General features: G+C 46.0%; 1 protein-coding gene across 4 annotated transcripts; it reads right to left on the bottom strand.

Moving 5' to 3' along the window:
* Window positions 1-193: 193 nt before the first annotated feature.
* On the bottom strand, window positions 194-27,446 carry Ttf1 (transcription termination factor 1). 4 transcript variants are annotated; one of them, XM_027423084.2, is made up of 12 exons: window positions 27,350-27,446; window positions 20,636-22,297; window positions 19,252-19,478; window positions 17,194-17,379; window positions 15,505-15,583; window positions 13,536-13,666; window positions 12,556-12,790; window positions 9,424-9,513; window positions 8,352-8,417; window positions 6,152-6,237; window positions 3,987-4,164; window positions 194-1,606 (listed from the first exon to the last, which is right to left on the bottom strand). In XM_027423084.2, exons 2-12 carry the CDS (start codon window positions 22,291-22,293, stop codon window positions 1,564-1,566), a joined length of 2,979 nt encoding a protein of 992 aa, XP_027278885.2. In that variant the 5' UTR covers window positions 22,294-22,297; window positions 27,350-27,446; the 3' UTR covers window positions 194-1,563. The 4 variants fall into 4 exon arrangements, 3 of the variants coding, with proteins under 3 accessions (XP_027278885.2, XP_027278886.2, XP_027278887.1); XM_027423085.2 differs by having other exon boundaries at window positions 194-1,582; XM_027423086.2 differs by lacking the exon at window positions 27,350-27,446 and adding an exon at window positions 24,900-25,032.
* Between the last annotated feature and the right edge of the window lie 430 nt (window positions 27,447-27,876).

The following is a 27,876-nucleotide window of genomic DNA, read 5'->3' as shown; positions in this document are numbered from 1 at the left end:
CACCCCTGGGGACCGAGGAGCAGAGGTGACCTTTATGCAAAGAGCTAAAGATACCAAGTGTGGAAGCTGTGGTTCTGGGCCACGTCCCACAGCCGGTTTTGGGAGCTCCCCGAGGTTTCCAGAGTGTTGTGAGTCTGCGCTCTAGTTTGTGAACTGTGCAGTGTGCCACGGTCGTCAGATCATTCCACATACAACTGTATAAACGACCAATTTTATTTTAAGCTTTACAAAATTGAGAAAATATATATTCCTTTGAAGTATTTCACAAAAATATACTTTTATGTCAATCAAATCTATTGTTATCATTTTAATTTACCATATAATATTCCATTCTAGGACCATACCATAACTTAACATACGTATTAAAGAATATTTAATATTTTTTTCTTTTTTCTCTATTACAAACATAGCATTGGTTTATACATTAATACCATTATTTCTGTAGGAATAAGTTAGTCCTGTCAGCAGTGAGACTAGAGTGTGTGAGGGACAGAGGAGGCTAGGTAGAGAAGCATGTACTAAGACATCATTTACTCAATGTTTGTGTGTTTGAGACAGGGTTTTCTGTAGTCTAGGCTGGCTTAGAACCTGCTATTTCACAAGGAACACCTTGAACTCCCAATCCTCTTGCCCCCACCTGAGTGCTGGATACATGTGTGCGCATCACCAGACTACTCAATGTTATTTGCATGTCTATGCAAAGTGCTGGTGTACAGTGGCAAGCAAAAATCCCCCTATTAGTGAGCTTCCTTCTCCTTGGCTGGTCTAGCCCACCTTCTAATCTAATAGCGCCATAGAAATGACATCTGAGAGCTGTAGGGGCCAATCAATTGCTAAGGGGCACGAATGGGAACATGCTATAATTCGTCACACTTTCCTTTTTCTATTCCCCTCAGCACAGATGAGGTGGAATTCTGAACACCTGGTGTTCCAGACTCCCTTGCAGCAGAGTTCTGCTAAGGTTACACATGGACACATGTCCCTGCAGAGAGATGTGCAGGTGGAGGGACACAGGCCACTGCAGGACAGCAGCAGCAGAGGACACCCTGGGGTATGGGGAGCAGCTGGTAGAACATGGGGAAATTGGGGTGGTCTGCAGGGTTACACAGCTTTTCTGCAGTGCTGCCTGCTCTCTGCGCAATGCACTCGTGTTGGCTCCAGCGTCCACTTAACAATTTGTATGTGTGTATGCTTGAGACAAGGTCTCACTATGGAGCCCAGGTTGGCCTCTGTCTGTCGCCACAGTGCAGTGTGCACCACCATGCACAGATCTTGTAGAAATTTTTTTGTTACCTAAATCCCCGTAGAAAGTTCTCTCTGTGGAACACCTACGTTGGTTTTGCTTTCCTGATTGATGGAAGAGCCCCCCTTTCACCCTGTCCTGAGACTCCAGTGGGAGTTGTACCCCAGCTGGACAGACTCTTCCAAAACTAACAGCTGAGCTTCTACAAAGAACACAAGTGTGCCAGCAGATATGGCCACCAGCAGTTCACCCAGAAGAGGAGATGCGCAGCAAGAGGTCCAAGGGAACAGAGACAAGTCTGAGGAGGAGGAGATCCATAGTCACGGCACACCAGGGGCACTGGAAAAGACAGCAGAGGGACACCTGTCAGGAAAGGACAGCTTTCTCATTTTTCTGGGCATACAGTGTTCTCTGCAACAACTGCCGGGCCAGGGCCTGCTTTGGTTTAATGGGACCAGTGGTGTAACTGTTTTAATACAACGGTACAGAGGTATTCATTCAATCAGCTCACACTTCTCATGGTCACACATGAGGCGGTCCTTGCAGGTGCCACTCAGGGAAGTGAAACCCGGTACAGACTGACTTTACCAACCTGGATCAGACTTCAGGAGTCTAATGCCAGGCGGTTCATTGTCAGTATATTTAAAACACAGTACAATCTGGGAAAAGGTTTCCAGACAACAATGAGTCCAATCAATTCAATTCCAGATGTACTACAAAGAGACTCATTTACAAAGTACATGTTATTATGAGGGTGGGTTCTACAGCTAAAAAGCCTAGGATCTAGTGTGGTCTCTGACTGATAGCATAGAGGTCAGCAGGCCATAAAGTACACGTGACATCCCCCTAAGGATGGGAAATGGTCTAGGGAGGGAAGACTCTGGGATAATCATTCTGAGGAATCAGGGTGAGGTCTGCCTCCACAGACAGCAAAAAGGTTACCAGGTCATTAACAACTTCCACTCTCAGCTTTCTGGATGAAATGCAGAATTTTATCTCTTCATTGAGGAGGCAACCCTGCACCATTAGCATTCCTGGTTCTCTTAGTGTTTCTCTGTGAATACAAGGACCCCTGTGGCCCAACACATAGACAGACGTTAATGTGAATACTAAGACTTTTAAAGATGTGCACCTGTGTTCAGTGCACACACAGGTGTGTGCATGTGGAAGCCAGAGGGCAATCTCTAGTGGTGTTCTTCAGGTAAGCTCTTTTACTGCGCCCTGTGACTTGCTCATTAGACTAATTTGGCCACCTAGCCCTCAAGATCCTTCTGTTCCCATAGCCCAAGCATAGGTGACAGGCATACACCATCATGCCTGGGCTCAGCTTCTTCTTTTTTTCTTATTTATTTATTTAATTATTTATTTACTTATTTATTTTTCTATTTATTTATTTTTCTATTTATTTATTTATTTATTTATTTTTCTATTTATTTATTTATTTATTTATTTATCCATCTATCTATCTATCTATCTATCTATCTATCTATCTATCTATCTATTTATTTATTTTCTCGAGACAGGGTTTCTCTGTATTGTTTTGGAACCTATCCTGGCACTTGCTCTGTAGACCAGGCTGGCCCCGAACTCACCGAGATCCGCCTGCCTCTGCCTCCCGAGTGCTGGGATTAAAGGCGTGCGCCACCAACGCCTGGCTTTTTATGTGAGTGCTAGGGATCCAACTCAGGTTCTTACACTTGTGACTGAGCACTCCACTGGCCCAATCTTCTCCCCAAATTTATTATTTTTTATTTTATGTACATCGGTGGTTTTTGCCGGTACGTATGTCTGTGTGAGGGTGTCAGATCCCCTGGAACAGGAGGTACAGACGGTTGTTAGTTGCCATATGGGTGTTGGGAATTAAACACTGGTCCTCTGGAAGAGCAACCAGTGCTCTTAACTGCTGAGCCATCTCTCTAGCCCCTCCCTAGTGTGTTTTAATGCTCATTCATTCATCACAATGTGTTTTCATGTTCATTTACCTAACATACCCCCCCCCACCCGCCCCAAGGGTTTCTCTGTGTATCCCTGGCTGTCCTGGGAATCACTCTGCAGACCAGGCCTGCCTTGAACTCAGAGATCACCAGTCTCTGCCTCCTCAGTGTTGGGATTAAAGACATGTACCATCACACCCTGCTCACACCATTTTTACCAGACATTAGAACTGAAGATCTTCCTGCCTGCACCCTGCCCACCTAAGCTTACATGTTAAAGGCAAGGTCCCCAGGGCAGTGTCAGTGGGACACAGGGATTCCTCCTGGTAATTCTTTAGGCAATTGGGGGTTTGGGGATGGGGGCTTGAAATGGATTGTGGAATCCCCTTGTTCTCTTTTGCTTTCTGGCTATGAGGTAAATGACTTTACTGTCACATGTTTTCTCTTTTGGGTTTTTCGAGACAGGGTTTCTCTGTGGCTTTGGAGGCTGTCCTGGAACTAGCTCTTGTAGACCAGGCTGGTCTCAAACTCACAGAGACCCACCTGCCTCTGCCTCCCTAGTGCTGGGATTAAAAGTGTGTGCCACCATCGCCCGGCTACTGTCACAGGTTTTAACTACAATGTGCTGTCTCCACAGGCCCAGCGTAATAGCACCAATGGGGCATGGACCAGAACCTCTAAAAAGGCTAAAGTGACCTTTATTTTTCTGAGGTAAGTCACTCAGGTGCTCAGCTACCGAAAAGAGCTGATTGACACATATGTACACAAGCATGACCAAACTAAATGAATTCGACAAGAACTGCACTCACCTGGGCTCCTCTGCGCCCTCCCCGTCACTGTCATCATCACAATAGAAGATGTCTTTGAACAGGAAGTCTTGTTTGGGAGCTGAGGGAGTCTGGATCTGGCTGTTGTTTTTCTCCATCTTCTTTTCTAACTTTTCCTTCAGCAAAGGCAGACTGGTCTCATATAAGTAGTCAATGATCTCTGCAGAAAAGGTCATTTTGGAATTATTTGTACAAGCCTCTAATTAAGGCCAAAGGACACAGGAATGCCCTGCACCATTACCACACATAAGATCCAATTTAGTGTGCTGGATGGTGGTGGCGCACGCCTTAATCCCAGCACTCAGGAGGCAGAGGCAGATGGATCTCTGTGAGTTCAAGGCCAGCCTAGTCTACAAGAGCTAGTTCCAGGACAGGCTCCAAATCTACATAGGGAAACCCTGTCTTGGAAAAAAAAACTCCAACTTAGCTGGTATAGTCTCTTATGCAATCTTTGAGAAAATCCTATGAGGCAGATATTATTCTATCCTCACTTATTTAGGCACAGGGCACTCCCTCTGGTATACATACGCACGCCTCTCTGAGTACATGTGTATAGATATACATACACGTGCACATATGTGGAGGCAAGAGGTTGATGTCTCAATTGCTCTCTACCTCCTTTCTTTCTTTCTTTTTTTCTTTTTAAGATTTTATTTATTTGTTATGTATACAACATTCTGCTTCCATGTATATCTGCACACCAGAAGAGGGCACAATATCTCATTACAGATGGTTGTGAGCCACCATGTGGTTGCTGGGAATTGAACTCAGGACCTCTGGAAGAGCAGTCTGTGCTCTTAACCTTTGAGCATCTCTCCAGCCCAACAATTTTTTTTAAATCTTAAATTTTTAAAAGAAATTCAAAGTCATCTTTAACTACCTATTGAGTTTGAAGCCAGAGTAAGCTTCGCTAGACTGTCTCAACAACAAAAATACCTTAAAAAGTTGATACCTCATATGCTTAATGTCGTAGGATAATTATAACCTTTTACCTCCTTTCTGTTTTTGTTTTTTTTTTTTAAGATTTACTTATTTTTATGTTTTGCTTGCTTGTATGTCTGTACATCATGTGTGTGCCTTATGCCTGCAGAGGCCAAAAGAGGGTGTCACATGAAATAACTGCGAACTGACTCCCTTGGAGTCAGAGCTGGAGTTAGGCCATGTGAGTGACCTTGTAGGTGCTGGGATTGAATCTGGGTCTTCTGAAGAGTATTCAGTGATCTTAACCACTGAGCCATCTCTTCTAGTGCTTTTAAACTTCTTTCCATTCAATAAAAATGGTACCTTGCTGCACTGGTTTCAATTTCTTTATTTTTTTAACCGCTGAGCTATCTCTCCAGCCCCTTTTTTCTGTTTTTTTGAGACAGGGTTTCTCTGTGGCTTCTTTTGGAGGCTGTCCTGGAACTAGCTCTTATTGACCAGGCTGGTCTCGAACTCACAGAGATCCGCCTGCCTTTGCCTCCCAAATGCTGGGATTAAAGGCATGCAGCAGCAGCAGCACCACCACCACCACCAGGCTCATCTCTACCTCATTTCTTAAGGCAGGGTCTCACTGAACCTGTGAGCTATAGCTTGTAGCTTTGTAGATCTGGTTAGAGTGGCCAGTCAGGGAGCTCTAGGATCCTCTTGTCTCTGTGTCTCCAGAACTGGGGTTATAGGTGTGCGCTGTCACTGCCCAGCTTCCCAAGTGCTGGTGATCCAAGCCCAGGTGAACAAACAATTGTTTAGTAAACACTTTACTGAGATAACTCCCCAACTTCCTCTAATCCATCCTTCAAGTGAGGAAACTGAGACCCGAAGGCATTAAGAAAGTTGCTGAAGTCATGGACTCAACAAGGAGATGAGCTGGGCAGTAATGTCTGCAAAATGCAGAGCAGTGTATTAGAACACTCTTCAGGACAGTGTCCCTGCCCTGTGGCTCAGGTACAACCCTGCTGTGAGGCAGCAGACTCCCTGAAGGGGAGGGGAGACTCAGGAACTCCTTTTATTTTATTACTATTTTTTTTTTTTTTTTTTTTGAGACAGGGTCTCATGTGTCCCATGTAACCTTGCCGTGTAACCTTGCTGGCCTCTGCTTCCCTATTGCTGGGATCATCACACCCAGACAACACCACACTCTTAATTAGACAAGGATTTGTAATACTGACCTGGAAAAGTCTTTTTCTGCCAAAAAGGAACGCAGGCAGCTTTCAGCTTATAAAATTTTGCCTGAACAAAAGGTGGAGGGACATCCCTTTAGAAAGGAAAGGTGGGGGAAAAAAAGTGAAAATGTCATCAGTTCTCTTTTTGTGACAGGGCTTCATGTATTCCACACAGGTCTAGAACACACTATAGAGTCAAGGATGACTCCCGATCCTCTTGCCTTCACCCCGAGTGCTGGCATTACAGGTGTGCACCACACCTGAGTTTATGTAGTGCTAGGGACAGAACCTAGGGCTTTGTGCATGCCAGGCAGCACTAGGCCAGCTGAGCTGCATCCTCAGCTCCTCTCCTATCAGTGGGCACGCTGCCACAGTGGGTCATTCTGCATATAACTACTTCTCCCATCAGTGGGCACGCTACTAGCACAGTGAGTCCTTCTATATGTAACTAGTTTCATGCACACTGAGAGTTGATTCTACAGAATGTACTTCTAGAAACAGAATTACTGATTTCCAAACAGAATTACTCAAAGGGACTTTTCAAATGCTGAAGGATACCAAAGCTACAAAGCAGATATGATTTCCTAAAAAACAACAACAACAACAACAAAAAATAAGGCAATTATCAGAGGAGGTGAACAAAATAGTTGCAGTTAGGCTGGCGAGATGTGGCCAGTTTCTAAGGAGCATGATAGGCATATGAGGCCCACTTGTTCTTTTATCTGTCTAAACTTCTGATAAAGTGTTAAAAACTACTAGGCATTGTTGATAAAGCGGTGTGGAGGAAAAAGATCTCATTAGAAAAGAATTCTCAAGAAGCTGAAAAACAAAGTCAGAGAGCAACCCAAGAACAGCAGAGAAGGGGCAGAAGGAGGAGGCCATCAAAGTCAAGGCCGCCTGAGATATGTGGTCAGACCCTGTGAGAGAGACTGAGAGAAGACTGAGAGAAAGAGAGGTGAATGGAAGGAGGGAGGGATGGATGGGTAGATAGAGAGCTAAGGAGGGGAAGGAAGAACAATTTCTAAAGCTGGCCCTTTGAAGAGAAAAGCGCACAATCAACATGAGCTCTGATCGTAGGACATGGTTCAGATCCTGCAGGCCTCTTGCACAAATGCTCTGGCAAAGGACCCAGACGCTGGCTTCCTGTGGGGAGGGAGGCTACTCACTGCTTCTTTTCATGCCTCTCTTACTCTGGACAATGCAATTTGTCTTCTATTAAAAATAAAACAAAGTCAAACTGTGCTAGCTAGCTTTATGTCAACTTGACATGAGCAGAAACATTTGGGAGAGACAATCTCAACTGACAAATGCTCCCACCAGATTTGGCTGGTGGGCAAACTTGTGGAGCATCTTCTTAAATGGGGGAGAACCTTGCCTACTGTGGGTGGTGCCACTCCTGAGCTGATGGTTTTGGGTGCTATAAGAAAGCAGGCTGAGAAAGCCATAAGAAGCAAGTGTTCCTTGCATTAGTTCCTGCCTCCAGGTTCCTGCCTTGAATTCCTACTCTGACTCCCCTCAGTGGCTGCAGGTGAGAATAACCAGGGAATGTAAAACTTGACAACCAGGCAACACCATTCCATTGCTGCTGGATGTGGTACTGCTAGTTCTCCAGTTCTTGGAGTTGAAGGCAGGAAGAGGGTGAGTTTGAGGTCAATCTGGCTACACAGCAAGATCCTGCCATTGAACACAGCAAAAGCAAAGCAAAGTGAAGCACAGGGCTCAGAGATGATCTAGTGTGAGCTGGTGCTGTGTGGGGAGGCTGGAGGGTGAAGTCAGTGTCTTTCTCTATCACTAGACATCTTCTCTTCTGAGACAGTCGGGAGCTAGGGGATCCCCTGTCACAGCACTGTGGTTATAGATGCCAACATCGCGTCCAGCTTAAATACGAGGTAAGGCTGGATGCAGAGCCTAGTGCTCCAGTGGTAAGCACTTTACAGATTGAGTTATCAAGATTCCACACATAACATGAATTTTAGGCCTGCGGAAATGTGATAGGTTATCATGTATTAAAGTCATCTCTTGATGCTTGCCATTGTGGAGTCTAGTCTCCACAATGCTGAAAGGAGAGAACTGAGTGTCAATGAGTCTTCTGATCACCATGTGCACCATATATATGCACACTCATACATATACACACACAATAAAGAAAGTTATTTTAAAAACTTTCTACCATTGAATAAGCTTAATGTTCAGTATACAGTCTTACCCTATGGCACTAGCAAGATCTTCCCAATCTATTTCATTAGCGTCATTCACATTTAGTTCATACAACCTGTAAGAGAAGAAATTCAAGTAAAGTCCACCTCCACAGGCTCACAAACTACCAAGAGCCGAAAGACCAAGGGCTTCCATCTTATTCCATTCCCCCAAGTACACTGTCCAGTCTAGCCCAAGGTTAGTCCAAGGTCAGAGAGGAAGCTATGGAGATGAGCTGAAAAGCATCTCTCCATTCAACAGCCTCTCAGGAACAGTACACTGTCCTCAAGCCTACTTCTCAAGGCACTGTTAGCTTCATACCTGCACTACTCATGCACAGTAATTCTCAGCACCATGGTGGGGGGGGGCACGTTAGCCCCATTCTATAGACAAGTAAATGGAGCTTAGGGACTGTGCCCCCGACTCAATCTGCCATGACTACCTAGTGGTGAGACCCAGAGATAGCTCCTCAGATTTGCTATCCTGTCTCTCTTTCTGAATGAAGGGTAGGGCATAGCCAGCCAGGGTAATACAGGAAGCATGGCAGAGCGCTGGGACAAAGAAGCTGGACAGGATGGCCACAACCAAGGGCCTCTGCTGCTCTTGCTGCTACTCCAACATAAGCCTTTATCTGCCAGACTTACCAGTGTCATAGAGTATCATGCCTCCACTTTCCTTGGGACTACTGTGTAGAGGACTCTGCATAGGCAAGAAACTCAGGACAAAACCAAGCAACAGTTGCACCAACTGTGTCACTGCGGTGTGGCAGGGCTGTCTAACTTTCCCATCATCAATTCCCAATAGATAGGAACAGCACACCCATAAGAACAGTTCTGCAGACTGAACTAACAACCTTAACTGTGTACTCAGTATGGCCACCATGCATTGTCCCTCATACTTCCACAAACACTGGGAAACAGATAACTTCTCTTTATCAGCCTCATTCAGAACTGGTTAACAAACTCAGAAAGGCAGGGCACACACCCACTGTGACACACATGGGAGTTGAGTCTAAGCAACAGCATCCTTGTCTCTGGATTAACAATTAGTAGTTTATACAACACCCACCCCTATTTCAGTACCTTTCAATAAGGGTGATTTTGGCCTGCAGAGCATTGACCCCACGATACACGAATCCCCCATGGGTCATCCTTTTGGTGAGAATCTCTGTCCTGTTAAGAAAAATGTGGTTTGCTTTTAGTCTAAAAGGTAAATGTCCTATATTTTTAGTATAGAGAGCAAAAGGTCTTGTGCAGAGATAAGCACTGGAGAAGCCAGGAAAGTTAAAACCACAGCTCACCTCTTCAACAGAATGTGGTGCTGGCTGCTCTTCCTGGAACTCTAGGGATGATGTTTTACAACCTGGTGACTCTGCTGTGTGATGAGACAGGCTCTGCCTTATCTTCCAGAATTTATGTTTTTACTTACCCAAGACCTTTCCCCCTAAATCTTGACCATTGCTTTTAGACCATAAACCCCACTCTTATAAGTGAGGTCACTTGTGCTTTACAACATCCTAAGTGACTTCTATGTTATCTTATGGCCAGGCCAACCTTGACACCCACAGGCACTGTGTTTACCTCAGTCAAACTACCTAGACCCTAAATCTTGGGCACTATCTCTGAGTCAACAGTCCCCATTCTTGTGAAAGAAGCTATCTCAGTGTAAACAGGTCTTATATGGTGTGCACTTGGGACTGAGTTAATTGTTATCTGAATACTTCTTTCAAAGATTTCGCTGTGCTCAAATATTACTAAAGTAACAAGATCTGGGCCAGATTCTGGTCCGGGGCCAGTGCCAGTTAAAATAAAGTCGGGCTGAGCAGAGTTTCATTCTTGTCTCTTCGTGGATCGTTTTTTTCCCCTGCCTTCTGTTAAGCATGCAGGGGAATCACTACATCTTTAGCACATCAACTGCTCCATTCACTGGGCAGGAGCAAATTAATGGACAGAACGGCCATGACCATTTGATGTGGATAATGGGGAAGAGAGGGTCTATTTTGTTGTATGAAATCTGTATAAGGGAATTTTTTTCTTTTTTTCAAATTGCTGAATGACAATTTCTGGTTTTATGCCATAAAACTAGTTCTATAAAAGTGAAACACTTCAATTGTGAAGCACAGTATACTTATGAATAGTGTTTTCTCAATGAGGCAGCATCCTGGCTTAACTGCAGTACAACGGAGTCCACATCAAGTGTAAGTTACACACGTCAGGGCTGGACTGTGAGCTCTAATCACCTCCATGCTTTTTCTTCAGTTCCATTGCTGATTCACTGGCTGTACTTTGTGATATCATATTAGTGGAAATAAGACTTTTGAGACCCAATTAATTATGGATTAATCAGAACAGTCCAAACTGCTGGTGTTGCAGGAAGAGAAGCTTTTACAGCAGGGGACTGAGAAGAGAGCATCTGTGTTGTAAGCCTTTGCAGCAGGAGGAACACTGGAGAACCCTCTTCAGCTAAAACAGACAGGGTTTGTAGAGTTAGTGGGCCTGGCATGGGTGGACCATGTCTGCTAGTAACAGAGCCAACATTAACCCTGGAACTGTTATTCTTCCCATAGAGTAGATGACTTTCTTTGTAAAGATATAAGCCTATAATTTGGAACTGTTAAACAGTATCCATCAGGTGGCAATCTAGGGCCTGAATATGGCTTTATCAATGGCAATGGGGTTTGATTTTCTCTGGGAAATTTTGTGAGTGTGTGTGTCTTAGTATGTGGAGGCCAGAGGTTAACTATGTTCCTCTAGTGCTCTTCACCTTATTTCTGACACAGGGCTGCTACAGTGACACCAATGAGCTCCAGGGATCATCGGTCCCAGCTCTCACCCTACAGCAGTGCTGGGGTTACAGACACTTGGCTTTTACATGGTGCTGGGATCCTGAACTCAGGTTCTAATGCTTTACCCACCAGGACATCTCCTCAGTCCCATAAAGGAAATGTTTGAAAGAAAAGGAATAGCCTATTCACAGGTGCTGAAGCACACTATTCAAATGCTCTTTGTTTTTGTTATTTTTTCATTTTTCTTTTTTTTTTGAGACAGGGTTTCTCTATGTAGCCCTGGCTGTTTGTCCTGGAACTCACTCTGTAGATCAGGCTGGCCTGATCACTCAGAGATCTGCCTGTCTCTGCCTCCAGAGTGCACATTAAAGGTGTGTACACCATTACCACCCAGTTACAAATGTTCTTTGTGGTGGTTTATAAATAGGTGGCTACTGGGGCTGGAGAGATGATTCCATGGTTAAAAGCAGTGGCTGCTCTTCGAGAAGTCCTAAGTTTAATTCTCAGCAACCACATGGTGGCTCACAACCATCTGTAATAAGATCTGGCGCCCTCTTATGGCCTGCAGCCATACATGCAGAAAAAATACTGTATATACAATAAATCTTTTTTAAAAAATTGTTATTTGAGCCCATCCCACGTGAAGGGTCACACTCTGGCCCTGGACACATGGGGAAGGGCCCAGGACCAGCACAGGAAGATTTGGAGGACACTGCAGAGCCCCCACTGAGGGCCCTACCCTGCCTGGGGAGTGGTGGGTGGATGTGGTGGGGGTAGGCTGGGGGTGGGGGAGGAGGGATGGGGGTGAGGGGAGGGAGAGGGAGAAGGGACTTACATGTGAAACAAGCTTGTTCCCTAACTAGAACTAATAAATAAATTAAAAAAAAATTGTTATTCCTGCCTTTCTAAAGACATAGAAAGATATGGTCAAGAGTCACACCAGGTGGCAGTGGCACAAGCCTTTAATTCCAGCACTCTGGAGGCAGAGGCAGGTGGATCTCTGTGAGTTTGAGGCCAGCCTCGTCTTCAGAGCAAGTTCCAGGGCAGTCAAGGCTGTTAACACAGAGAAACCCTGTCTCAAAAACCCAAAACCAAACAATAACAAAGAGAGTCACAAGTCCATCTCAGTCTACTGCTCAGGCAGTAGATCCTCCTGCCTCAACCTCCTGAGTACTGGATTCACAGGTGTACACCACAAAGCCTGTCTTTAAGGTCTGTATGAGGAAGAACTAAACCCATGCACAGAAGCTGTTCCACACCTGCATGCTGCCAATCAAGGCACAATTAGGTGCTGACTGAAGCAGGTGCAGCAGGGGCTGGCGCATTCTTGATGCCGAGTGTTGTGCACAGCCATTACGTAGGCCTGCCTCTTACCCAGGTCAAACAAGTGAGAAACCTATCAAAGGTACACAGGAGTTCTCACACTTACCACTTACTTTTGCACTGCATCCAGTTTCTGGTCTCCACTCTAGCTTCCACTTCCACCCATGATATGCCCTTGTACAGTTTTTCCCGGACAATTGACAGGCGACCTTCAGGGTCTTCCTGGAGTCTAGAATCCAGTTCTCTTAACTCCTGGGGAGACATTTTCTTTAGGATCACATCCTCCACAGCCTTGATTAGTCTCTGGGTTTCTGTCTTACTCCAAGTACCGTGGTTTCTATCTGCAGACATAAAAGGATGACCTCGTGTTGTTCATCTACTTGCTTTTAAGCACATTAAAAAGATGATGGCTGAGCTTGGTGGCACACACCTTTAATCCCAACACTTGGGAGAGGCACACAGATCTCTGTGAGTCTGAGGCCAGCCTGGTTTACAGAGTGAGTTCCAGGACAGCCAGAGTTACACAGAGAAACTGTCTTGGAAAAACCATACCCCACCCCCCACTAAATAAATAGATAAGATAAACAGTTAATAAACCAGTCCATTTCCAAAAAACAATGGGCAACAGCTCAATCAAAGCAACCTAAAATAATTGACAACAGTTAACTTTTATTTTGTTTTTTTGAGACAAGGCTGTCCTGGAACTCACTATGTAGACTGGGCTGGCCTCAAACTTACAAAGATCAGCCTACCTCTGACTCTCAAGTACTGGGATTAAAGGGGTGCACCACCCTACCTAATTTAAGCTCCAACATTCTGGGGCAAAGTGACTGCATTATCTCCCTCCCAGAGGCTCCCACCTGGCCAGCTTCTGGAGGACCAGCATAACCAGATGGATTCATGCTACTGTGTATGGAACTGAGGCATGGTCAGTAGGCCCAGTGAATAAAAGCTACAGTTTCACTGACTGCACACGAAGAAGCCAAATGAACTAACATTAGAGAACATGTACTAAGAATGTGCCCGCAGAGATCTCTGCACACTCGCTCGTCATCGGCTTATTTCACAGAGAGACAGGCCACTTACGACCACCAATCTGAGAGTACTTCAGGGCAACAGAGAGGCTGCTTCGGGCCACCATTGCCCCGATCTTTTTCCAGTCATTTCCATGGAGGGAATGGTATGCCTTCAGCTTCTTAGTGTCTTCTTCATTGTACCTGAAAGAAGGAAAATGGATGTGTAATGAAGGTTTAATGAAGTCCAAGCCTAGAAAGGTTACCTCATGGCACTTCTTTGGAAAAGACAGCACTGACAGGAAGCCATGCTCCTCCTCCTAATGGCTGGAGCCCCTCACTGCCTATGTCAGAATTCTAGTGGTGATCATGTCCTCGGACACAGCTGGCCAGAGCCAGAGACCAGCTCTAGCTGACTCTCTCAGAGGCCACAGCAAGCCATCTGAGCCTGGCTTAGATATGGCTCTCTCCACCCCCCAGTGGCCACCTGGAGGGTACCCTGCAGGGAGCGCTGCACTGGCCAGCTGGCCAAGCCCCCCTCTAAGCTTTCCCTGCACTGTTCTAGGCCTGCCATTAGCATCTATGGACCGCTGGATCACATTACTTCCTCTAGACCAGTGCTGACTGCTGTCAACCAAAACATCATGTAAGCCACTCAGCCATGTTTCACTCCCCCACAAGGAAGAATTCACTTCACTTAGTATTAGTGAGGTTAACATGAGAATAAGCTTCTTTTGAGCTGGGCATGTGACTCCCTGATTCAGCACATTCTGGGGAGCACAAGGCCCAGGTTCCACCTAGGTGCATGGCCAACATTCTAGGAGTCAGTGTCAGAGGGCATTCATGACTTCCACTGTAAATCCAGCACAGCACCCACTCTCACCCTATATGGCAATATGGGTTAATTCCATGTGGCCAGTGCCTGTATAGGAGATGGCACAGCTTGGGAGGCAAGGCCCATGAGGAAGGGGCCTTGTCAGATTGTTGCCTGGCTGTCTGGGAACTCATAGATATCCACCTGCCTCTGCCTCCAGAGTGCTGGGATTAAAGGTGTGTGCCACCTTGCCCGGCAGATTCCTAAATCTTAACCCAAGGAGGGGGTGGAGAGATCAGTGGTTTATGCCACTACTATGGTCAGACAAGGGTCTGGTAGAACAGTGACAACCTCTGACAAATCTCTAGCACGAAGTATCCCAGTGTCTGCAGAAAATCACTCACAAATAGAGACTATGGGAAATATAGACATTATTAAGAATTGTGGGAGGTGGGCTACATAGATGCTCAGTGGTACAGGGACAGGGTCACAACCAAAAGGACAACAACCGTGGGTAAAGGCTGGACAGATAGCTCAGTGGTTAGGAGCACTTACTATTCTTTTGGGTTTTTTTGTTTTTGTTTTTGTTTTTTTGAGACAAGGTTTCTCTATGTAGCACTATTTGTCCTGAAATTTGCTATGTAGACCAGGATGGCCTTGAACTCAGAGATCCTCTTGCTCCTGCCTTTGCCTCCCAAATGCTGGGATTTAAGGTGTACACCATCACACCTGGCTACACTTACTGCTCTTGTAGAGATCCCAGACACCCACATGGTGGCTCACAACAGTCTGAAACCCTAGTTCTAGGCGATCTGACACCTCCTCTGACCTCTGCAGGTTCCTGCATGTATGTGATGCACACATATACATACAAAATACATAATTTTAGATTTAAAAAGTTGTGGGTGAGAGTATAAGGATACAGTGGGCAATGAGAATGGAAGAGAGAAAAGTAACGGGCTGACTCAGTAGGTACAATGCTCACCAAGTCAGAATGAATGCCTCAGTTCAAACTCCTCACTCTCTTAAAAAGCATGCACACAAAAGAAAAATTAAATGTAATTCAAAAACAATGCAGAATGTTGGACACACAAATGAAAAGTTGGGGACTTTATTTGGGAAAGAGAGAAGAGTATGAGCCATGCTAGCATTCTGCATGCACCACAGAATTGTACCATGTTTCTTGACATCAGGATAAATTCTGGCCCAAATGGTGAGACTTTCTTACCTGCCTTTGTAATTATTCACATCAAATATCTTCTTTGCACGATAGTATACAAGCTTCCATGGCCGAGCGATGCCTTTCCCTACAGATAGAAGACAAAGTCAGAGCCGGGTGTTGGTGGCACACGCATTTGATCCCAGCACTCGGGGAGGCAGAGGCTGGCAGATCTCTGTGAGTTCGAGACCAGCCTGGCTACAGGGTGAGTTCCAGGACAGCCTCTAAAGCTACAGGTTTTTCAAGAAACCCTGTCTTGAAAAACAAAACAAAACAAGACAGTCAGAGAGGTGGCAACATGGTCACAGATGCCAAAGTAACCCAGTAGTGCCCTTTGCAACACGATTAACTCATGTGTAGCTATGCTGGGACTTCATAGCCCTCACTGTTAGAACAGATGTACAGTTAACACTGCCCTGTGCGCGGTGCACAACTGGTTCAAGGATCCACTCAAGACCCTCACTGGATTGCCATTTCAGCATGACTTTAGAGGAGCACTACAGAGGACCAGCCCTCTCCCCAGCCAAGCCTTTCCCGTCTCCCACTTCCCAGGGGCCATCATCCTGCTTTCCTGTGTAGTCCAGAGCACACCTATGAAATTACCATCTTCAGATTCAAACAAGGTTCTTTCATGAGGAACCTGATGCGACTATTGAACTTTTTTTCAATAAATGTATTTTTTGCTGGACATGGTGGCGCACGCCTTTAATCCCAGCCCTGGGGAGGCAAAGGCAGGTACATCTCTGGATTTGAGGCTAGCCTGGTCTACAGAGTGAGTTCCAGGACAGCCAGGGCTACACAGAGAAACCCTTTCTTGAAAAGATGAAGAAATAAAAATAAAATAAACAAACAATACTTCAAATTAATTTGTTGGGAATTTCATACAATGTATTTTGATCATATTCACTCCCAATTCTCTTTCCCTAAATCCTCCAAGATCCACCTCCTCCTCTCTATGTCCCCAATTGTGTGTCATTTTCTTCTTTAACAACCCGGTGTCCAATTTGTGCTGTCCACAAACTTCTGGATGTGGGGCCGCTCTGGCAGGACTTACTGACCTCCTAACTTTCTCAGCAGTACTCACCAGTAGGGATCTAGCTCAAAGCATGGAACTTAGAAGACCACGATGCAAGGAAAGGATATGTTTCATACAGAAGTCATAATTATTGCCAAGTAGACAAGGGTAGAAGGTCACTTACTTTTTCACAAAATCCACAGAAGCACTAATTTGAGAGATACGGACACATTGCAAATCCCATGGGATTCAGAATAAGTATCTGTACACACACACACACACACACACACACACACACACACACACACACACACACACACACTACTGAGGGAGTGTGGAAAGGCCTAGGGTGCTTGAGTCCATTCCTCCATTTACCAATGTGCAGTCTCAATGTCTGAATGCATGCTTCCAACATGCACGCACGCACGCACGCACGCACGCACGCACGCACACTGAGGGAGTGTGGGAAGGCCCAGGGTGCTTGAGTCCATTCCTCCACTTACCAGTGTGCAGTCTGAATGCATGCTTCTGAGACACACACACACACACACACACACACACACACACACACACTCTCTCTCTCTCTCTCTCTCTCTCTCTCTCTCTCTCTCTCTCTCTCAGTCACTCACTCTCTGAGGGAGTGTGGGAAGGCCCAGGGTGCTTGAGTCCATTCCTCCACTTACCAATGTGCAGTCTGAATGCATGCTTCCGTTTTAAGTTGGTGATCAGAGACTTTTCCTCTGGATATCGGTCTGTGTATAGCAGCTTGTCTGCACTCTCAATTCCAGTCAGGGACAGGAATTCTTGCACATTTTTCTCTATTTGTTTATTTTCTTTAACAGAAAATTTGCCAAATCTAATAGCAACACCTAGGGTTGGGGGGAGCAAGGAGAGAAAGTACATACTGTCAATAATGAAAAAACAAATCCACCACATTCATTTCTTCTCTATAGTGTGGTGTAAGGTGTGTGTGTGAAGAGACATGTGTGGAGACTCTAGGTCAACCTCAGCTGTTGACCCTCAGATCCATCTTTTTTTTAGTGATAGGTTCTTCTGTTGACCAAGTAAGCCAGGCTGGCCAGGCAGCAAGCCCCAAGGATCTTTCTGTCTCTGCCTCCCCATTGTTAGGGTTACAAGCACACAACACCATGGTCAGCTTTCTCACGTGAATTCTGGGACCTGAACTCAGGTTGTCATGTTTGTGCAACAAGCACTTTATTGACTGAGCATCTCCAGAGCCCAAAAGGAAACCTACTATACTCAAAATACCAGGGCCAGCAGGACCAGCCTGCTAGGAGCAGCCCACTGCTATCTTTGGCACTGAGTGGCTCCCCAGTCCCCATCCTCAAGTCTAGTCTAAGCTATAGCTCTTCTCCCTAAGTCTTCCCATACACCCTCGTCCACAGTGACTTGCTTGCTTCCTCAATCTCTTTAAAACAGTTACATTATCCCAGCACTCGGGAGGCAGAGGCAGGCAGATCTCTGTGAGTTTGAGACCAGCCTGGTCTACAAGAGCTAGTTCCAGGACAGCCTCCAAAAGCCACAGAGAAACCCTGTCTCGAAAAACCAAAAAAAAACCAAACAAACAACAAAAAAAACCCAGTTATATTAAAAAGCAACATTCATTAAAAATCCAGACAACATTGAAGAACATAAAAGAAGTTGTCCCATATCCCCCCCCCCACACACACACACACACACACACGCCACTGAAAGTGTTGTTCACAAGGACTGGCAGGAGCCTGCTGAACAAACACAAGCTTTATATATGTGCAAGTCAGGGTCAGGGCTGACAAAACGTTAATACAGTTTACAGTGAACTCCTGATCCTCATGCAATCATTAAGGATCAAATGTGTGAATAGCGCATTGTTCTTTGTTTTTGCAGAGCTGGAGACTCAGAGTTTACTTGTCTGGTTTTAGATGTTTTGTTTTGTTGTGACAGGGTCTCATGTAGCTCAGGCAAGTCTCAAACTCCCTATGCAGCTATGAATAGGCTTGCATTTCTGATTGTCCTGCTTTCACCTCCTGAGTGTTGGGGTTACAGACATGCACCAGCACACTCGATTTATGTGGGTACTGGGAATCAAACCTAGTACTGGGTACATGCTAGGCAAGCACTCTACTAACTGAGCTATATTCTCAGCCCTGGTTTTAGGTTTATTATACATACATACACACAACAAAATAAATAAATAACCTAGTAATTTACATGTGTAGCCAGACATGGTGATTCGTATCTGCTAACTGCAGCACTTGGGGAGATGAGGCAGGAGGACTGAAAGTTTGAGTTCAGCCTGGTCTACCTCATGATTCAACACAGAATACAGACACTTCTCTGTAACTGTGTCCACATCAGGTGCTTAGGGCATGTGTTCTTAACCTCTTTGTTTCTACTCTCTTCAATCACCTTGGCTCCCAAAGTCAGAAGCCCCTCACTGAACGTGTATTGCATACCTGTGTGAAAGAGTCATGCATAATAAATACATGCAATGAAGAAACTTTTTTTTCTGAGGCAGGGTTTCTCTGTGAAACAGTCCTGGAACTCACTCTGTAGACCAGGCTGGCCTGTAACTCACAGAGATCCGCCTGCCTCTGCCTCCCAAGTGCTGGGATTAAAGGTGTGCACCACCACCACTGCCAGGCAGCTTCTTAGATCTTAAAGGATGCTTCTCTTGGACCCATCAATCCAAGTTACTCACAAAAGCAGCTGCTGCCTGCTCTGTGCACTGGAAAGCTTACCTTGTGCCTTAAATTCTCTGAAGCGCCCCAGGTCATCCCGATACATGCGTCTGATTGTGGTGGCTGCCCTTTCCTGAATGTCAGGAATGAACTCTTTGAGCTGCCTCACTGCAGAGCCCAAATCCACATCCGATTCATCAGAATCTCTCCCATCTTCAGATACATATCTTGTTGCGGAATTGCTGGCTGATTCCAAACTGCTTTCTTCTTCACGGATAGATTCTACCCTAAGGGGGAAACTGGGTTACCAGCAGTCATCTTCTCAGCTAACACCTTTCCAACTCTTCTTGGATGGCTCCCAGCCTAGAAGAGTACTGAAGCCAGACTGCAGCTGGGAGTCATTCAGTCCCTCCAACTCTTTATGTTTACATAAAGAGTTGATTACATTAGATGGGTACATGTGGACAAAAGGTAACTCCACTCCACCTCTTATTGTTTATGTGATATTTCTCACCCTTGGTTCTAATAAGTAAAGCCCTCTTTATCTCTACTGAGGATCAAATACTTCTCCCAGCCCTTCCAATGTGTAACTCAGTGTTCAGGGTTTACCCAACTGTGGCTGTTCCTGCTGCACCTTGCTATGGGGCTCATTTCCTCCTTAGTTTTTTACGTATCCATCTCAATTGCTTTCGCCAGTTCTTGACAGATATGTCAGAATCTGTCTGCTCTTAGTATGTTCAGGCATCAGTGTATCTGTCAGACTGGGAACTAAACCATCTTGTCTACCTGTTAGACAAGTTAGTGACTTTCATAGAGCCAAGGAAAGCTAGAGCTACAGCCCTAACATATTCTTGCCTCATGACCAGTGTTCTGAAAATCTTCCCAGTAAGACAGTACAAAATCAATGTGAATGACCCACACCTATTATCATTACCATCCCATGTGGCATTTAATAATATTCCCATTTAACACTCATGTGAAACTATTCTAAGTCAGACTTCCAAACAAACACAAAAGTTACTGAATGAAAATGGGAAGAGAAATCTGTTCCCAGTGTAGGATGTATAGGTGGGAAAAACTCCCTCTATCAGTTCATTAGACAGTATACTTGCAATAGCATTAGAGCAGTAACAGTAGTTACATTCCTCGTGTGAGATTCAATATGAGAGATTCAAGCTTTTGCTACTTTGCAGAATCCTCAGTATAATATATGTAACCCTTACATCCATACACACTCCCAGACAAGCTACGTGGCTTGGAAGTCTTAAAATGGCTCAAATGTACAGCATTAGGTAGAACAGACCTCAGTGAAAATCTAATTTAACTACCTTCTTTTACTCATGTACAGATTTAGCTATCTGCTGAGATGGCTCAATTAAATGTACACATTATGATTTCTGTCATTTCATACGCACACAGAAGATACACCCCACTCCCAGCTTACCCCTGCATCTCTTCTGCAGGCTTCTCGCTAGAACAAGCCTGGGTTTCTGCCTTCCTTGGTCTGCGGTCTACATCCTCTTCCCTCAAGGCATCACCGCCTTCTAATGAATCCAGGAAGGCATTCTCAGCATAGTTGTCAAGCAGCGGGACATTGTCACTAGAGGTGGCAATAGCAACAGACGCACACTTCCCTTTCTTAGTCTTTTTCCTGCTTCTGTCGGATCCTTTGACCCTCTCGCCATCTCCTCCAGGGTGTGCACTATCAAGACTCTCAGGCACGGCTCCCAATTCCTGGTTCCTGGACACTTTTTCCTTAGACATTTTTTTATGAGATACCAATAGTCCTGTGCTTCTGCCTTCCAGATGCACAGAAGACAAGGATTCCGAGTGGGGCAGGGTGATGCTCTCAGGCTGGCTTTCCTCTACTGCATCCCAGGATACAACTTTCTTTGGATGCTTTTGATTCTTTTTCCTCTTAACATCACTGTGTAGCTCTTGATAGTCATGTTTCAGGGACTCAGCAATGGACAGCTTCTCTGCTTTGTCCACTTTTGCTGACTTCTGTCCCTTGCTTATATCTACATAAACAATATCTACATCTTTCCTAGAACTCTCTAGCAGGTTCTCCATGTTTTCTTTATTTACAAGGATGATCCCTGTTTCCATATCCACCTCCCAAACACTACTTCTCTTCTTCTTTTTATGGGTAGAAGTGGTCTTTTTGGCTTTATGGAAGGTTTCTGAATTTTTCAGAAGGGAAGAAGTAAGTTGCTGGGACTCCTTCCTCTTGGCTATGTGAAGCTGCTGCTCGCCCTCTGAGATCTCAGAGGCTGGTGTCTGGAACTTCCTCCTCTTCCCCAGACTGGACACCTGAGGCTGCTCACTCTCTGAGCTCTCAGAGGCTGGCGTCTGGGACTCCTTCCTCCTTTTCTTCTTTGCTATGTGAGGCTGCTCTCTCTCTGAGCTCTCAGAGGCTGGTGTCTGGGACTCCTTCCTCTTCTTCTTCTTCTTGGCTATGTGAGGCTGCTCTCTCTCTGAGCTCTCAGAGGCTGGTGTCTGGGACTCCTTACTCCTCTTCTTCTTGGCTATGTGAGGCTGCTCACTCTCTGAGCTCTCAGAGGCTGGCGTCTGGGACTCCTTCCTCCTCCTCTTCTTGGCTATGTGAGGCTGCTCACTCTCTGAGCTCTCAGAGGCTGGCGTCTGGGACTCCTTCCTCTTCTTCTTGGCTATGTGAGGCTGCTCCCTCTCTGAACTCTCAGAGGCTGGCGTCTGGGACTCCCTCCTCTTTTTTTTCCTCTTGGCTTTGTAAGGCTGCTCACTCTCTAAGCTCTCAGGGGCTGGTGTCTGGGACTCCTTCCTCCTCTTTTTCCTCTTGGCTTTGTAAGGCTGCTCACTCTCCAAGTTCTTAGGGCCTGGTGTCTGAGACTCCTTCTTCCTCTTCCCCAGGTTGGACAACAAAGGATGCTCATTCTCCAAGCTCTCAGGGGCTGGTGTCTGGGACTCCCTCCTCTTCCCCAGCTTGGACACCTGAAGATGCTCACTCTCTAAATTCTCAGGGGATTGTGTCTGGGGTCTTTTCTGAGATACAGAAGACTGTTTCTTTTTCTTGTAAAAAACTGCAGTGTGGGTTTTAGATCTTCTGGAGTCTCCATCCATCATATTCCTTTAGGAAAATGTGACAATAATGGTTTATTTTGGCATTTTAAATGTTAAGTTTGGGTGCCAGAGTGATAGAGCACAGTCAAACAAAGCTGTATAACAAATGACAAGTCTGCAGTCTTGAGTATAAATTTTATATTATTCAAAATATATAGGACGCTCACTGTGATCGGCTTTGCCTTTATGATACACATTCAAGAACACACACATACACACAACCCTCACCCCCCAGGCAATAACACCCTAGACCACACGCCACTCACAGACTCATCCTCTGTGTATATATACTTGCTGTGGTTCTCCCAACACACCCTTCCTTTCCTGGCTCTCCCTGGGATCTCTGCTGCTTCCCACTCTCCTGGCTGCTACTGCTGCTCCCTTGCCTGCCTGTGAGCTTGACTAGAAGACTGCTTTGCTTTATCTTGGCTTTTTGTTTTGGAGACAAGGTTTTTTGCTATGTCGCTCAGGTTTGTTATGTTGGTCCCCCACCCCCCACTTGTTGCAGTCCATCCATTTCCATCTCTTCAGTCCTAGGACTTCAGGCACAAATCACAGCACCAGCTAGAAGGTGACTTCTCTAAGAAAACCTCCTCTTACATTAAGCTGGTACTGACCAGGAAGCCTCTTTACTGGCTAGCTCTCATAGTACCAGGGGTGCTCTGTGGTTGCTGGGTGGAAAATCACCACAGCATACCCAGCTATGAGCCCTGTGAATGACAATGAGAGGCATGGCAAGTTGTGGGGGGCAACAGTGGCATGGGTGTTTTGAGGGTAGCAAACTGCTTTCTAAGTGGTTTTAAGGCCTGCTCCAACATGCTTGGTACTACAAATCTGGCTAAGAGCCCATGGTTAAAGAGCTCATAGGCCCCAGGGTGAATCTACTATTGTTTATTTATTTATTTTTTTCCCCTTTTGGTTTCTCTGTGCTGTCCTGGAACTCACAGATATCTGCCTGCTTCTGCCTCCTGAGTTCTGGGATTAATGGCGTGCACTACCACCGCCTGGCAGTGAATCTACCACTACCATTCTGCTAAGCAGACATAGCATCAAACTGTCTTCTTCATTTGTACCTCTCTACCCACACATTAATCTCTCAGACTTCATCAGAGAAGTTCTTTTGTGCTGTGGACAGCAGTTAATGCAGAAATCCACAACCAGTCAAATAACAGGGAATAAAGCCGGGTTGTAGTGGTGCACCCAGGTGATCTCCTTTGAGTTTGAGGCCACCCTGATCTACAAAGTGAGTTCCAGGAGAGCCAGGACTACACAGGGAAACTCTGTTTGGAAAAAAGAAACAACACAACACATACAAACAAACAAGTACAGAAAATAAGTGCTAGTGGAGTAATGGGACATCTATATCCATTGCCCACGTTTTCAGAAAACAGGGAAAGGCCCTGAGAGACCAGGCTGGGGAGAGCCAGGGGGAAACAGGGTCTTCTGGACTGACAGGACCCTGCATTCACAACTCATAGCAGCTGGATATAGCTGCCGACACAACATCAAGCCAGTCAACATTCAAACACAGAGTGGGAGGAGCTAACAAGCTCCCATTCTTAACTGAGGTGATACAGATTTCTGGGGAAGAGACAGGGCATTTTCTCTAAGGGTGTGGTCCCTGGTAGGCTGACATGGCTCCAGTGGATGGCCCCATACCCAGAGTATATGGCAGCATAAACTTGACTAGATGGGTTATTTTTAAAAAAGAAAACAAAGGATATGAAATTGGAAGGGAAGTAGGGGGTGGATCTAGGAGCTGGGGAAGTAGTGAGGATGAATATGATCAAACTGAATTTCTCAAAGAATTACAAATCAGTGGTAGAGCACACCCTTAGTCCCAGAACTCGGGAGGCAGAGGCAGAGGCAGAGAGAGGCAGAGAGGCAGAGAGGCAGAGAGGCAGAGAGGCAGAGAGGCAGAGAGGCAGAGAGGCAGAGAGGTAGAGAGGCAGAGAGGCAGAGAGGTAGAGAGGCAGAGAGGCAGAGAGAGAGGCAAAGAGGTAGAGGCAGAAGCAGGCAGATCCCTGGTCTACAGAGTGAGCTCAGGATAGCCAGGGCTACACAGAGAAATCCTGTCTAAAAAAAAAAAAAAAAAAAAAAAAAAAAAAGTTATATTAAAAAAAAAGCTTCCTTTCCTCATTCTTTCACAGCAATCTGTGCTTCTTTTGTAGCACTTGTAATTATAAAAATTAGCAATCAGCCACTCCGTCATTCAACACCTACAAAGTACATTCAGATCCTACAAAGGGAGGCAGTTTGTGTCTTGTTTCCTCTATTTCTACTACCTCGAAGCCGTGACCCAGCCCTTCAGTAGAGTGAAGTGAGCTTCATGTTGGCATCACTAAGATCCACAGACCTAATGCAGAGTCACTAGCCTTTGACAAAGAGGGTAGATGTGCCTTGCTAGTAACCAGCAAAACAAGAAAATTCCACAGTATTTAAGGGCCAAATTTTGTGTTAATCCTGACATATAGGGCAAATGAAGTTTGTAATGAATATACTAATGGGGTAGAGATGTAGTTCATCTGGTAAAGTGTTTGCCTAGCTCACACCAAGTCCTGGTTCAATTCAATCCCTAGCATCTCATACATCTCTGCAGTTGCACATACCTGTAACCTAGCCCTGAGAAGAAGAGGCAGTAGGATCAGAAGTTCAAGGTCTTTCTTATATGCACACTAAGTGTGAGGACAGCTTGGGATAGAGACCCTGCCTCAGGCCCTCCTCTCCTCTCTGGTGCATAAAGAGTCACATACATGGACTGGAGAGATGGTTCAGTGATTAAAAGCACTGGCTGTTCTTCCAGAGGACCCAGGTTCAAATCAGCACCTACATGGCAGCTCACTGCTGTCTTTAACTCCAGTTCCAGGGGATATGGCACCCTTAAACCAATGCACATAAAATATTTAAAATTAAAAAAAGGATTATATACAAGCATTTTACATTCCTCTTCTCAATCTGAATTGCTTCTGGGTTCAAATATTTAGACTTTATCTTTGATGAGTAGGTAATATACTTAGATGGTTCAAAATAATGTACTTTTTTTTTTTTTTTTTCCCCAGACAGGGTCTCTCTACATGGCTCTGACTATCCTGAACTCACTCTGTAGACCAGGCTGGCCTTGAACTCTGTCTCCAGAGTGCTGGGCTTAAAGGTGAATGCCACCACATCCAGCCTAAAACTGGGTGCTCTTACTGTAGGGAAAAGGGGCCAGCCAAAGAAACACACTCTGAGCAGAACCAAAGAAACACACTTTGGCCCTGCAACCAGAACCAAAGAAATGCACCCTGACCCTGAAACCAGAGCCAAATCCGACCCTAAACCTGTGCAGAAAACTAACCAATCCCTGAGCAGACGATCTACCCATCCTAAACTCAGGGATTGAAATTTGACCAATCCCCACCCTGGAAAAACTCCGTCCCCTAAGAATCGCTATGTAAACCCTGTACCTGTTCAGCTTCTGGCTGTTCAGGCTACTCTCCTGGATTCTTCCCTCCCAATAAGTCTCTTGAATGAGGTTTGGGTGAGACCTTTCACCAGAGCAGAGATGACCCTGGGCAGAGTGGAGCAGAGCAGGGCTGTAACACTTTTCACTGGGGAAACCTTTCCTGGGGAGTTACGCTCTGCTCTCCAGGGGACTGGAGCCAAACTGTAACAACTATACCAAGGAAGCCCCTCTCCAGCTGAATCATAGCTGATAGACTGGGGAAGCCTTTCCCCGAAGCATGTTGTAAGCGGCTATGCTTACTGTGACCTGTGGTATTGCCTGGCTCCCAAGTGCCAGAATACCTTTCCATCCGAGCTGTGTAACACTCAGTATTCTTTGGCTCCCGAGTGCCATAATCCATCCCTGTCCATCCCATCTGAGCTGTTGAAATGCTTACAGTTACTTCTAATTATCTCCACGTTCTGACCTGTAGCTTGTTTTTATTAGCAGACTCTGGATTTCTCTCTCTGCATTAAGTGTGTAGTCCTTTTCCCCCCACCCCTCGAGATAGGGTTTCTCTGTGAAGACCAGGCTGGCCTCGAACTCACAGAGATCTGCCTGCCTCTGCCTCCCAAGTGCTAGGATTAAAGGTGTGCACCACCACTGAAGCAACCTCTCCTACAGAAGGTACCTCATTTATCCTGAGTAGGAAATGGCAGCTGTAAGGACTGTATTCTGGAGAGAAGGTGCCATGAAAGAACAGTTGAATTCTCAAGATCACGGCAGGTTCTCTCCTTTAGACCTTTCTCTCCTAGGTCACCCAGCTGGATAAGTAACAGCTGGAGATGCAGGGGGCCCTTTCAAAGACTTTTCAAGGTCTCAGCTGACACACAGTAGGAGTGCACAAATGCTATTAATGGTTTAGCATTTAATTAGCAGACATTACATAATCACTGTAGCCTCAGCACCTCGCACAATATCTGGGTCTGCACAGTGATTTTTTTTGGGGGGGGGTATGAGTTAATGCTCTCTTTGGCTGCCCTGGTTATTCTTCAGATACAATAACATCCTTCCAGGCCTCCAGGGCCTTCTGTTCCTTATGACGTGATCTAGCCCATGCCTCGCATTTCTGTCTTGGTCCCCTTGGCAATCCTCTGTTCTTGGAAGGCCCTATGCTCAGATTTCCTCCTAGGGACCACGCGATGCCTTAATGCCCGGTGCCTTCATTGACCCCTAGCTGGGTCCCACGCTCCTTTCTGCACACACCCTTTCCCAACAGTAGGGCACCTTGCCGAGGTGCACTACCCAGAGCCGAGACGCGCTCCTTCTCATCTACCGAACGGAAATGAGCTATTCCCCACTTCCGGCCCCACGCGTGCTCTCACCACCTGTGCGCTGGGACTGACCCTGCTCTGCCCCGGGACGGCGGCCCGAGGAACCGGTTGGAAAGATCGCGCAGGCCGCAGGCCGCGGCATATGGGTCCCAGGTCCCCCGTCCCCCCATCCCCCCACCGGGCGGCGAGGAACGGGCAGATCCGCCTCAGGCCGCCGCCTCGCACAAGACGAAGCCGTGGGGTCGCCACCCACCACATTCGCAAACCAGAAGCTCAAACAAGGAAAGTTGATCCAACCTACCCCGAGATAACGTAGACCCTAGTCTTCCAACCCGGAAGTGTTGTGGAAGCGGAAGTATTGTACTGACTTCCGGCTCGCTCGGTATCCCGCTGCCATAGTAACATGCTGCGTGCAAGGATTGGACGCATGCGTAGTAGCCTGTCTATATATTCCTGACGTAAAGGAGTTAAAAGTGTGCCCCTCTAATTAAATGCGCCGGGCAAATCCCAGCCCCCAGAAGCAGAGGCAGGCATATGCGAGTTCGAAGCAGGCCTGATCTACATAGCGAGTTTGAGGCCAGATTATATAGTGAGACCCTGTCGCAAAAAAAAATTAAATAAAAAAAAAACCCGAAAAACATAGCGTATAAGAAAAAGTAAATCGGAAAAAAGAAAGAAAGAAAAAGCAAATCGGAGGTGTGCGGGGCAGGGAGGCCGGCAGTGGTGGCGCACGCCTTTAATCCCAGCCCTCAGGAGGCAGAGGAGACTGGTGGATGTCTGTGAGTTCCTATCAGGTTTGTATAGTGCTGGGAACTGATCTCAGGACCT

This window comes from Cricetulus griseus, chromosome 6 (genome assembly GCF_003668045.3).
Source record: "Cricetulus griseus strain 17A/GY chromosome 6, alternate assembly CriGri-PICRH-1.0, whole genome shotgun sequence".
NCBI classification, from domain to species: domain Eukaryota; kingdom Metazoa; phylum Chordata; class Mammalia; order Rodentia; family Cricetidae; genus Cricetulus; species Cricetulus griseus.
This window is presented reverse-complemented; position numbering and strand designations above follow the sequence as displayed.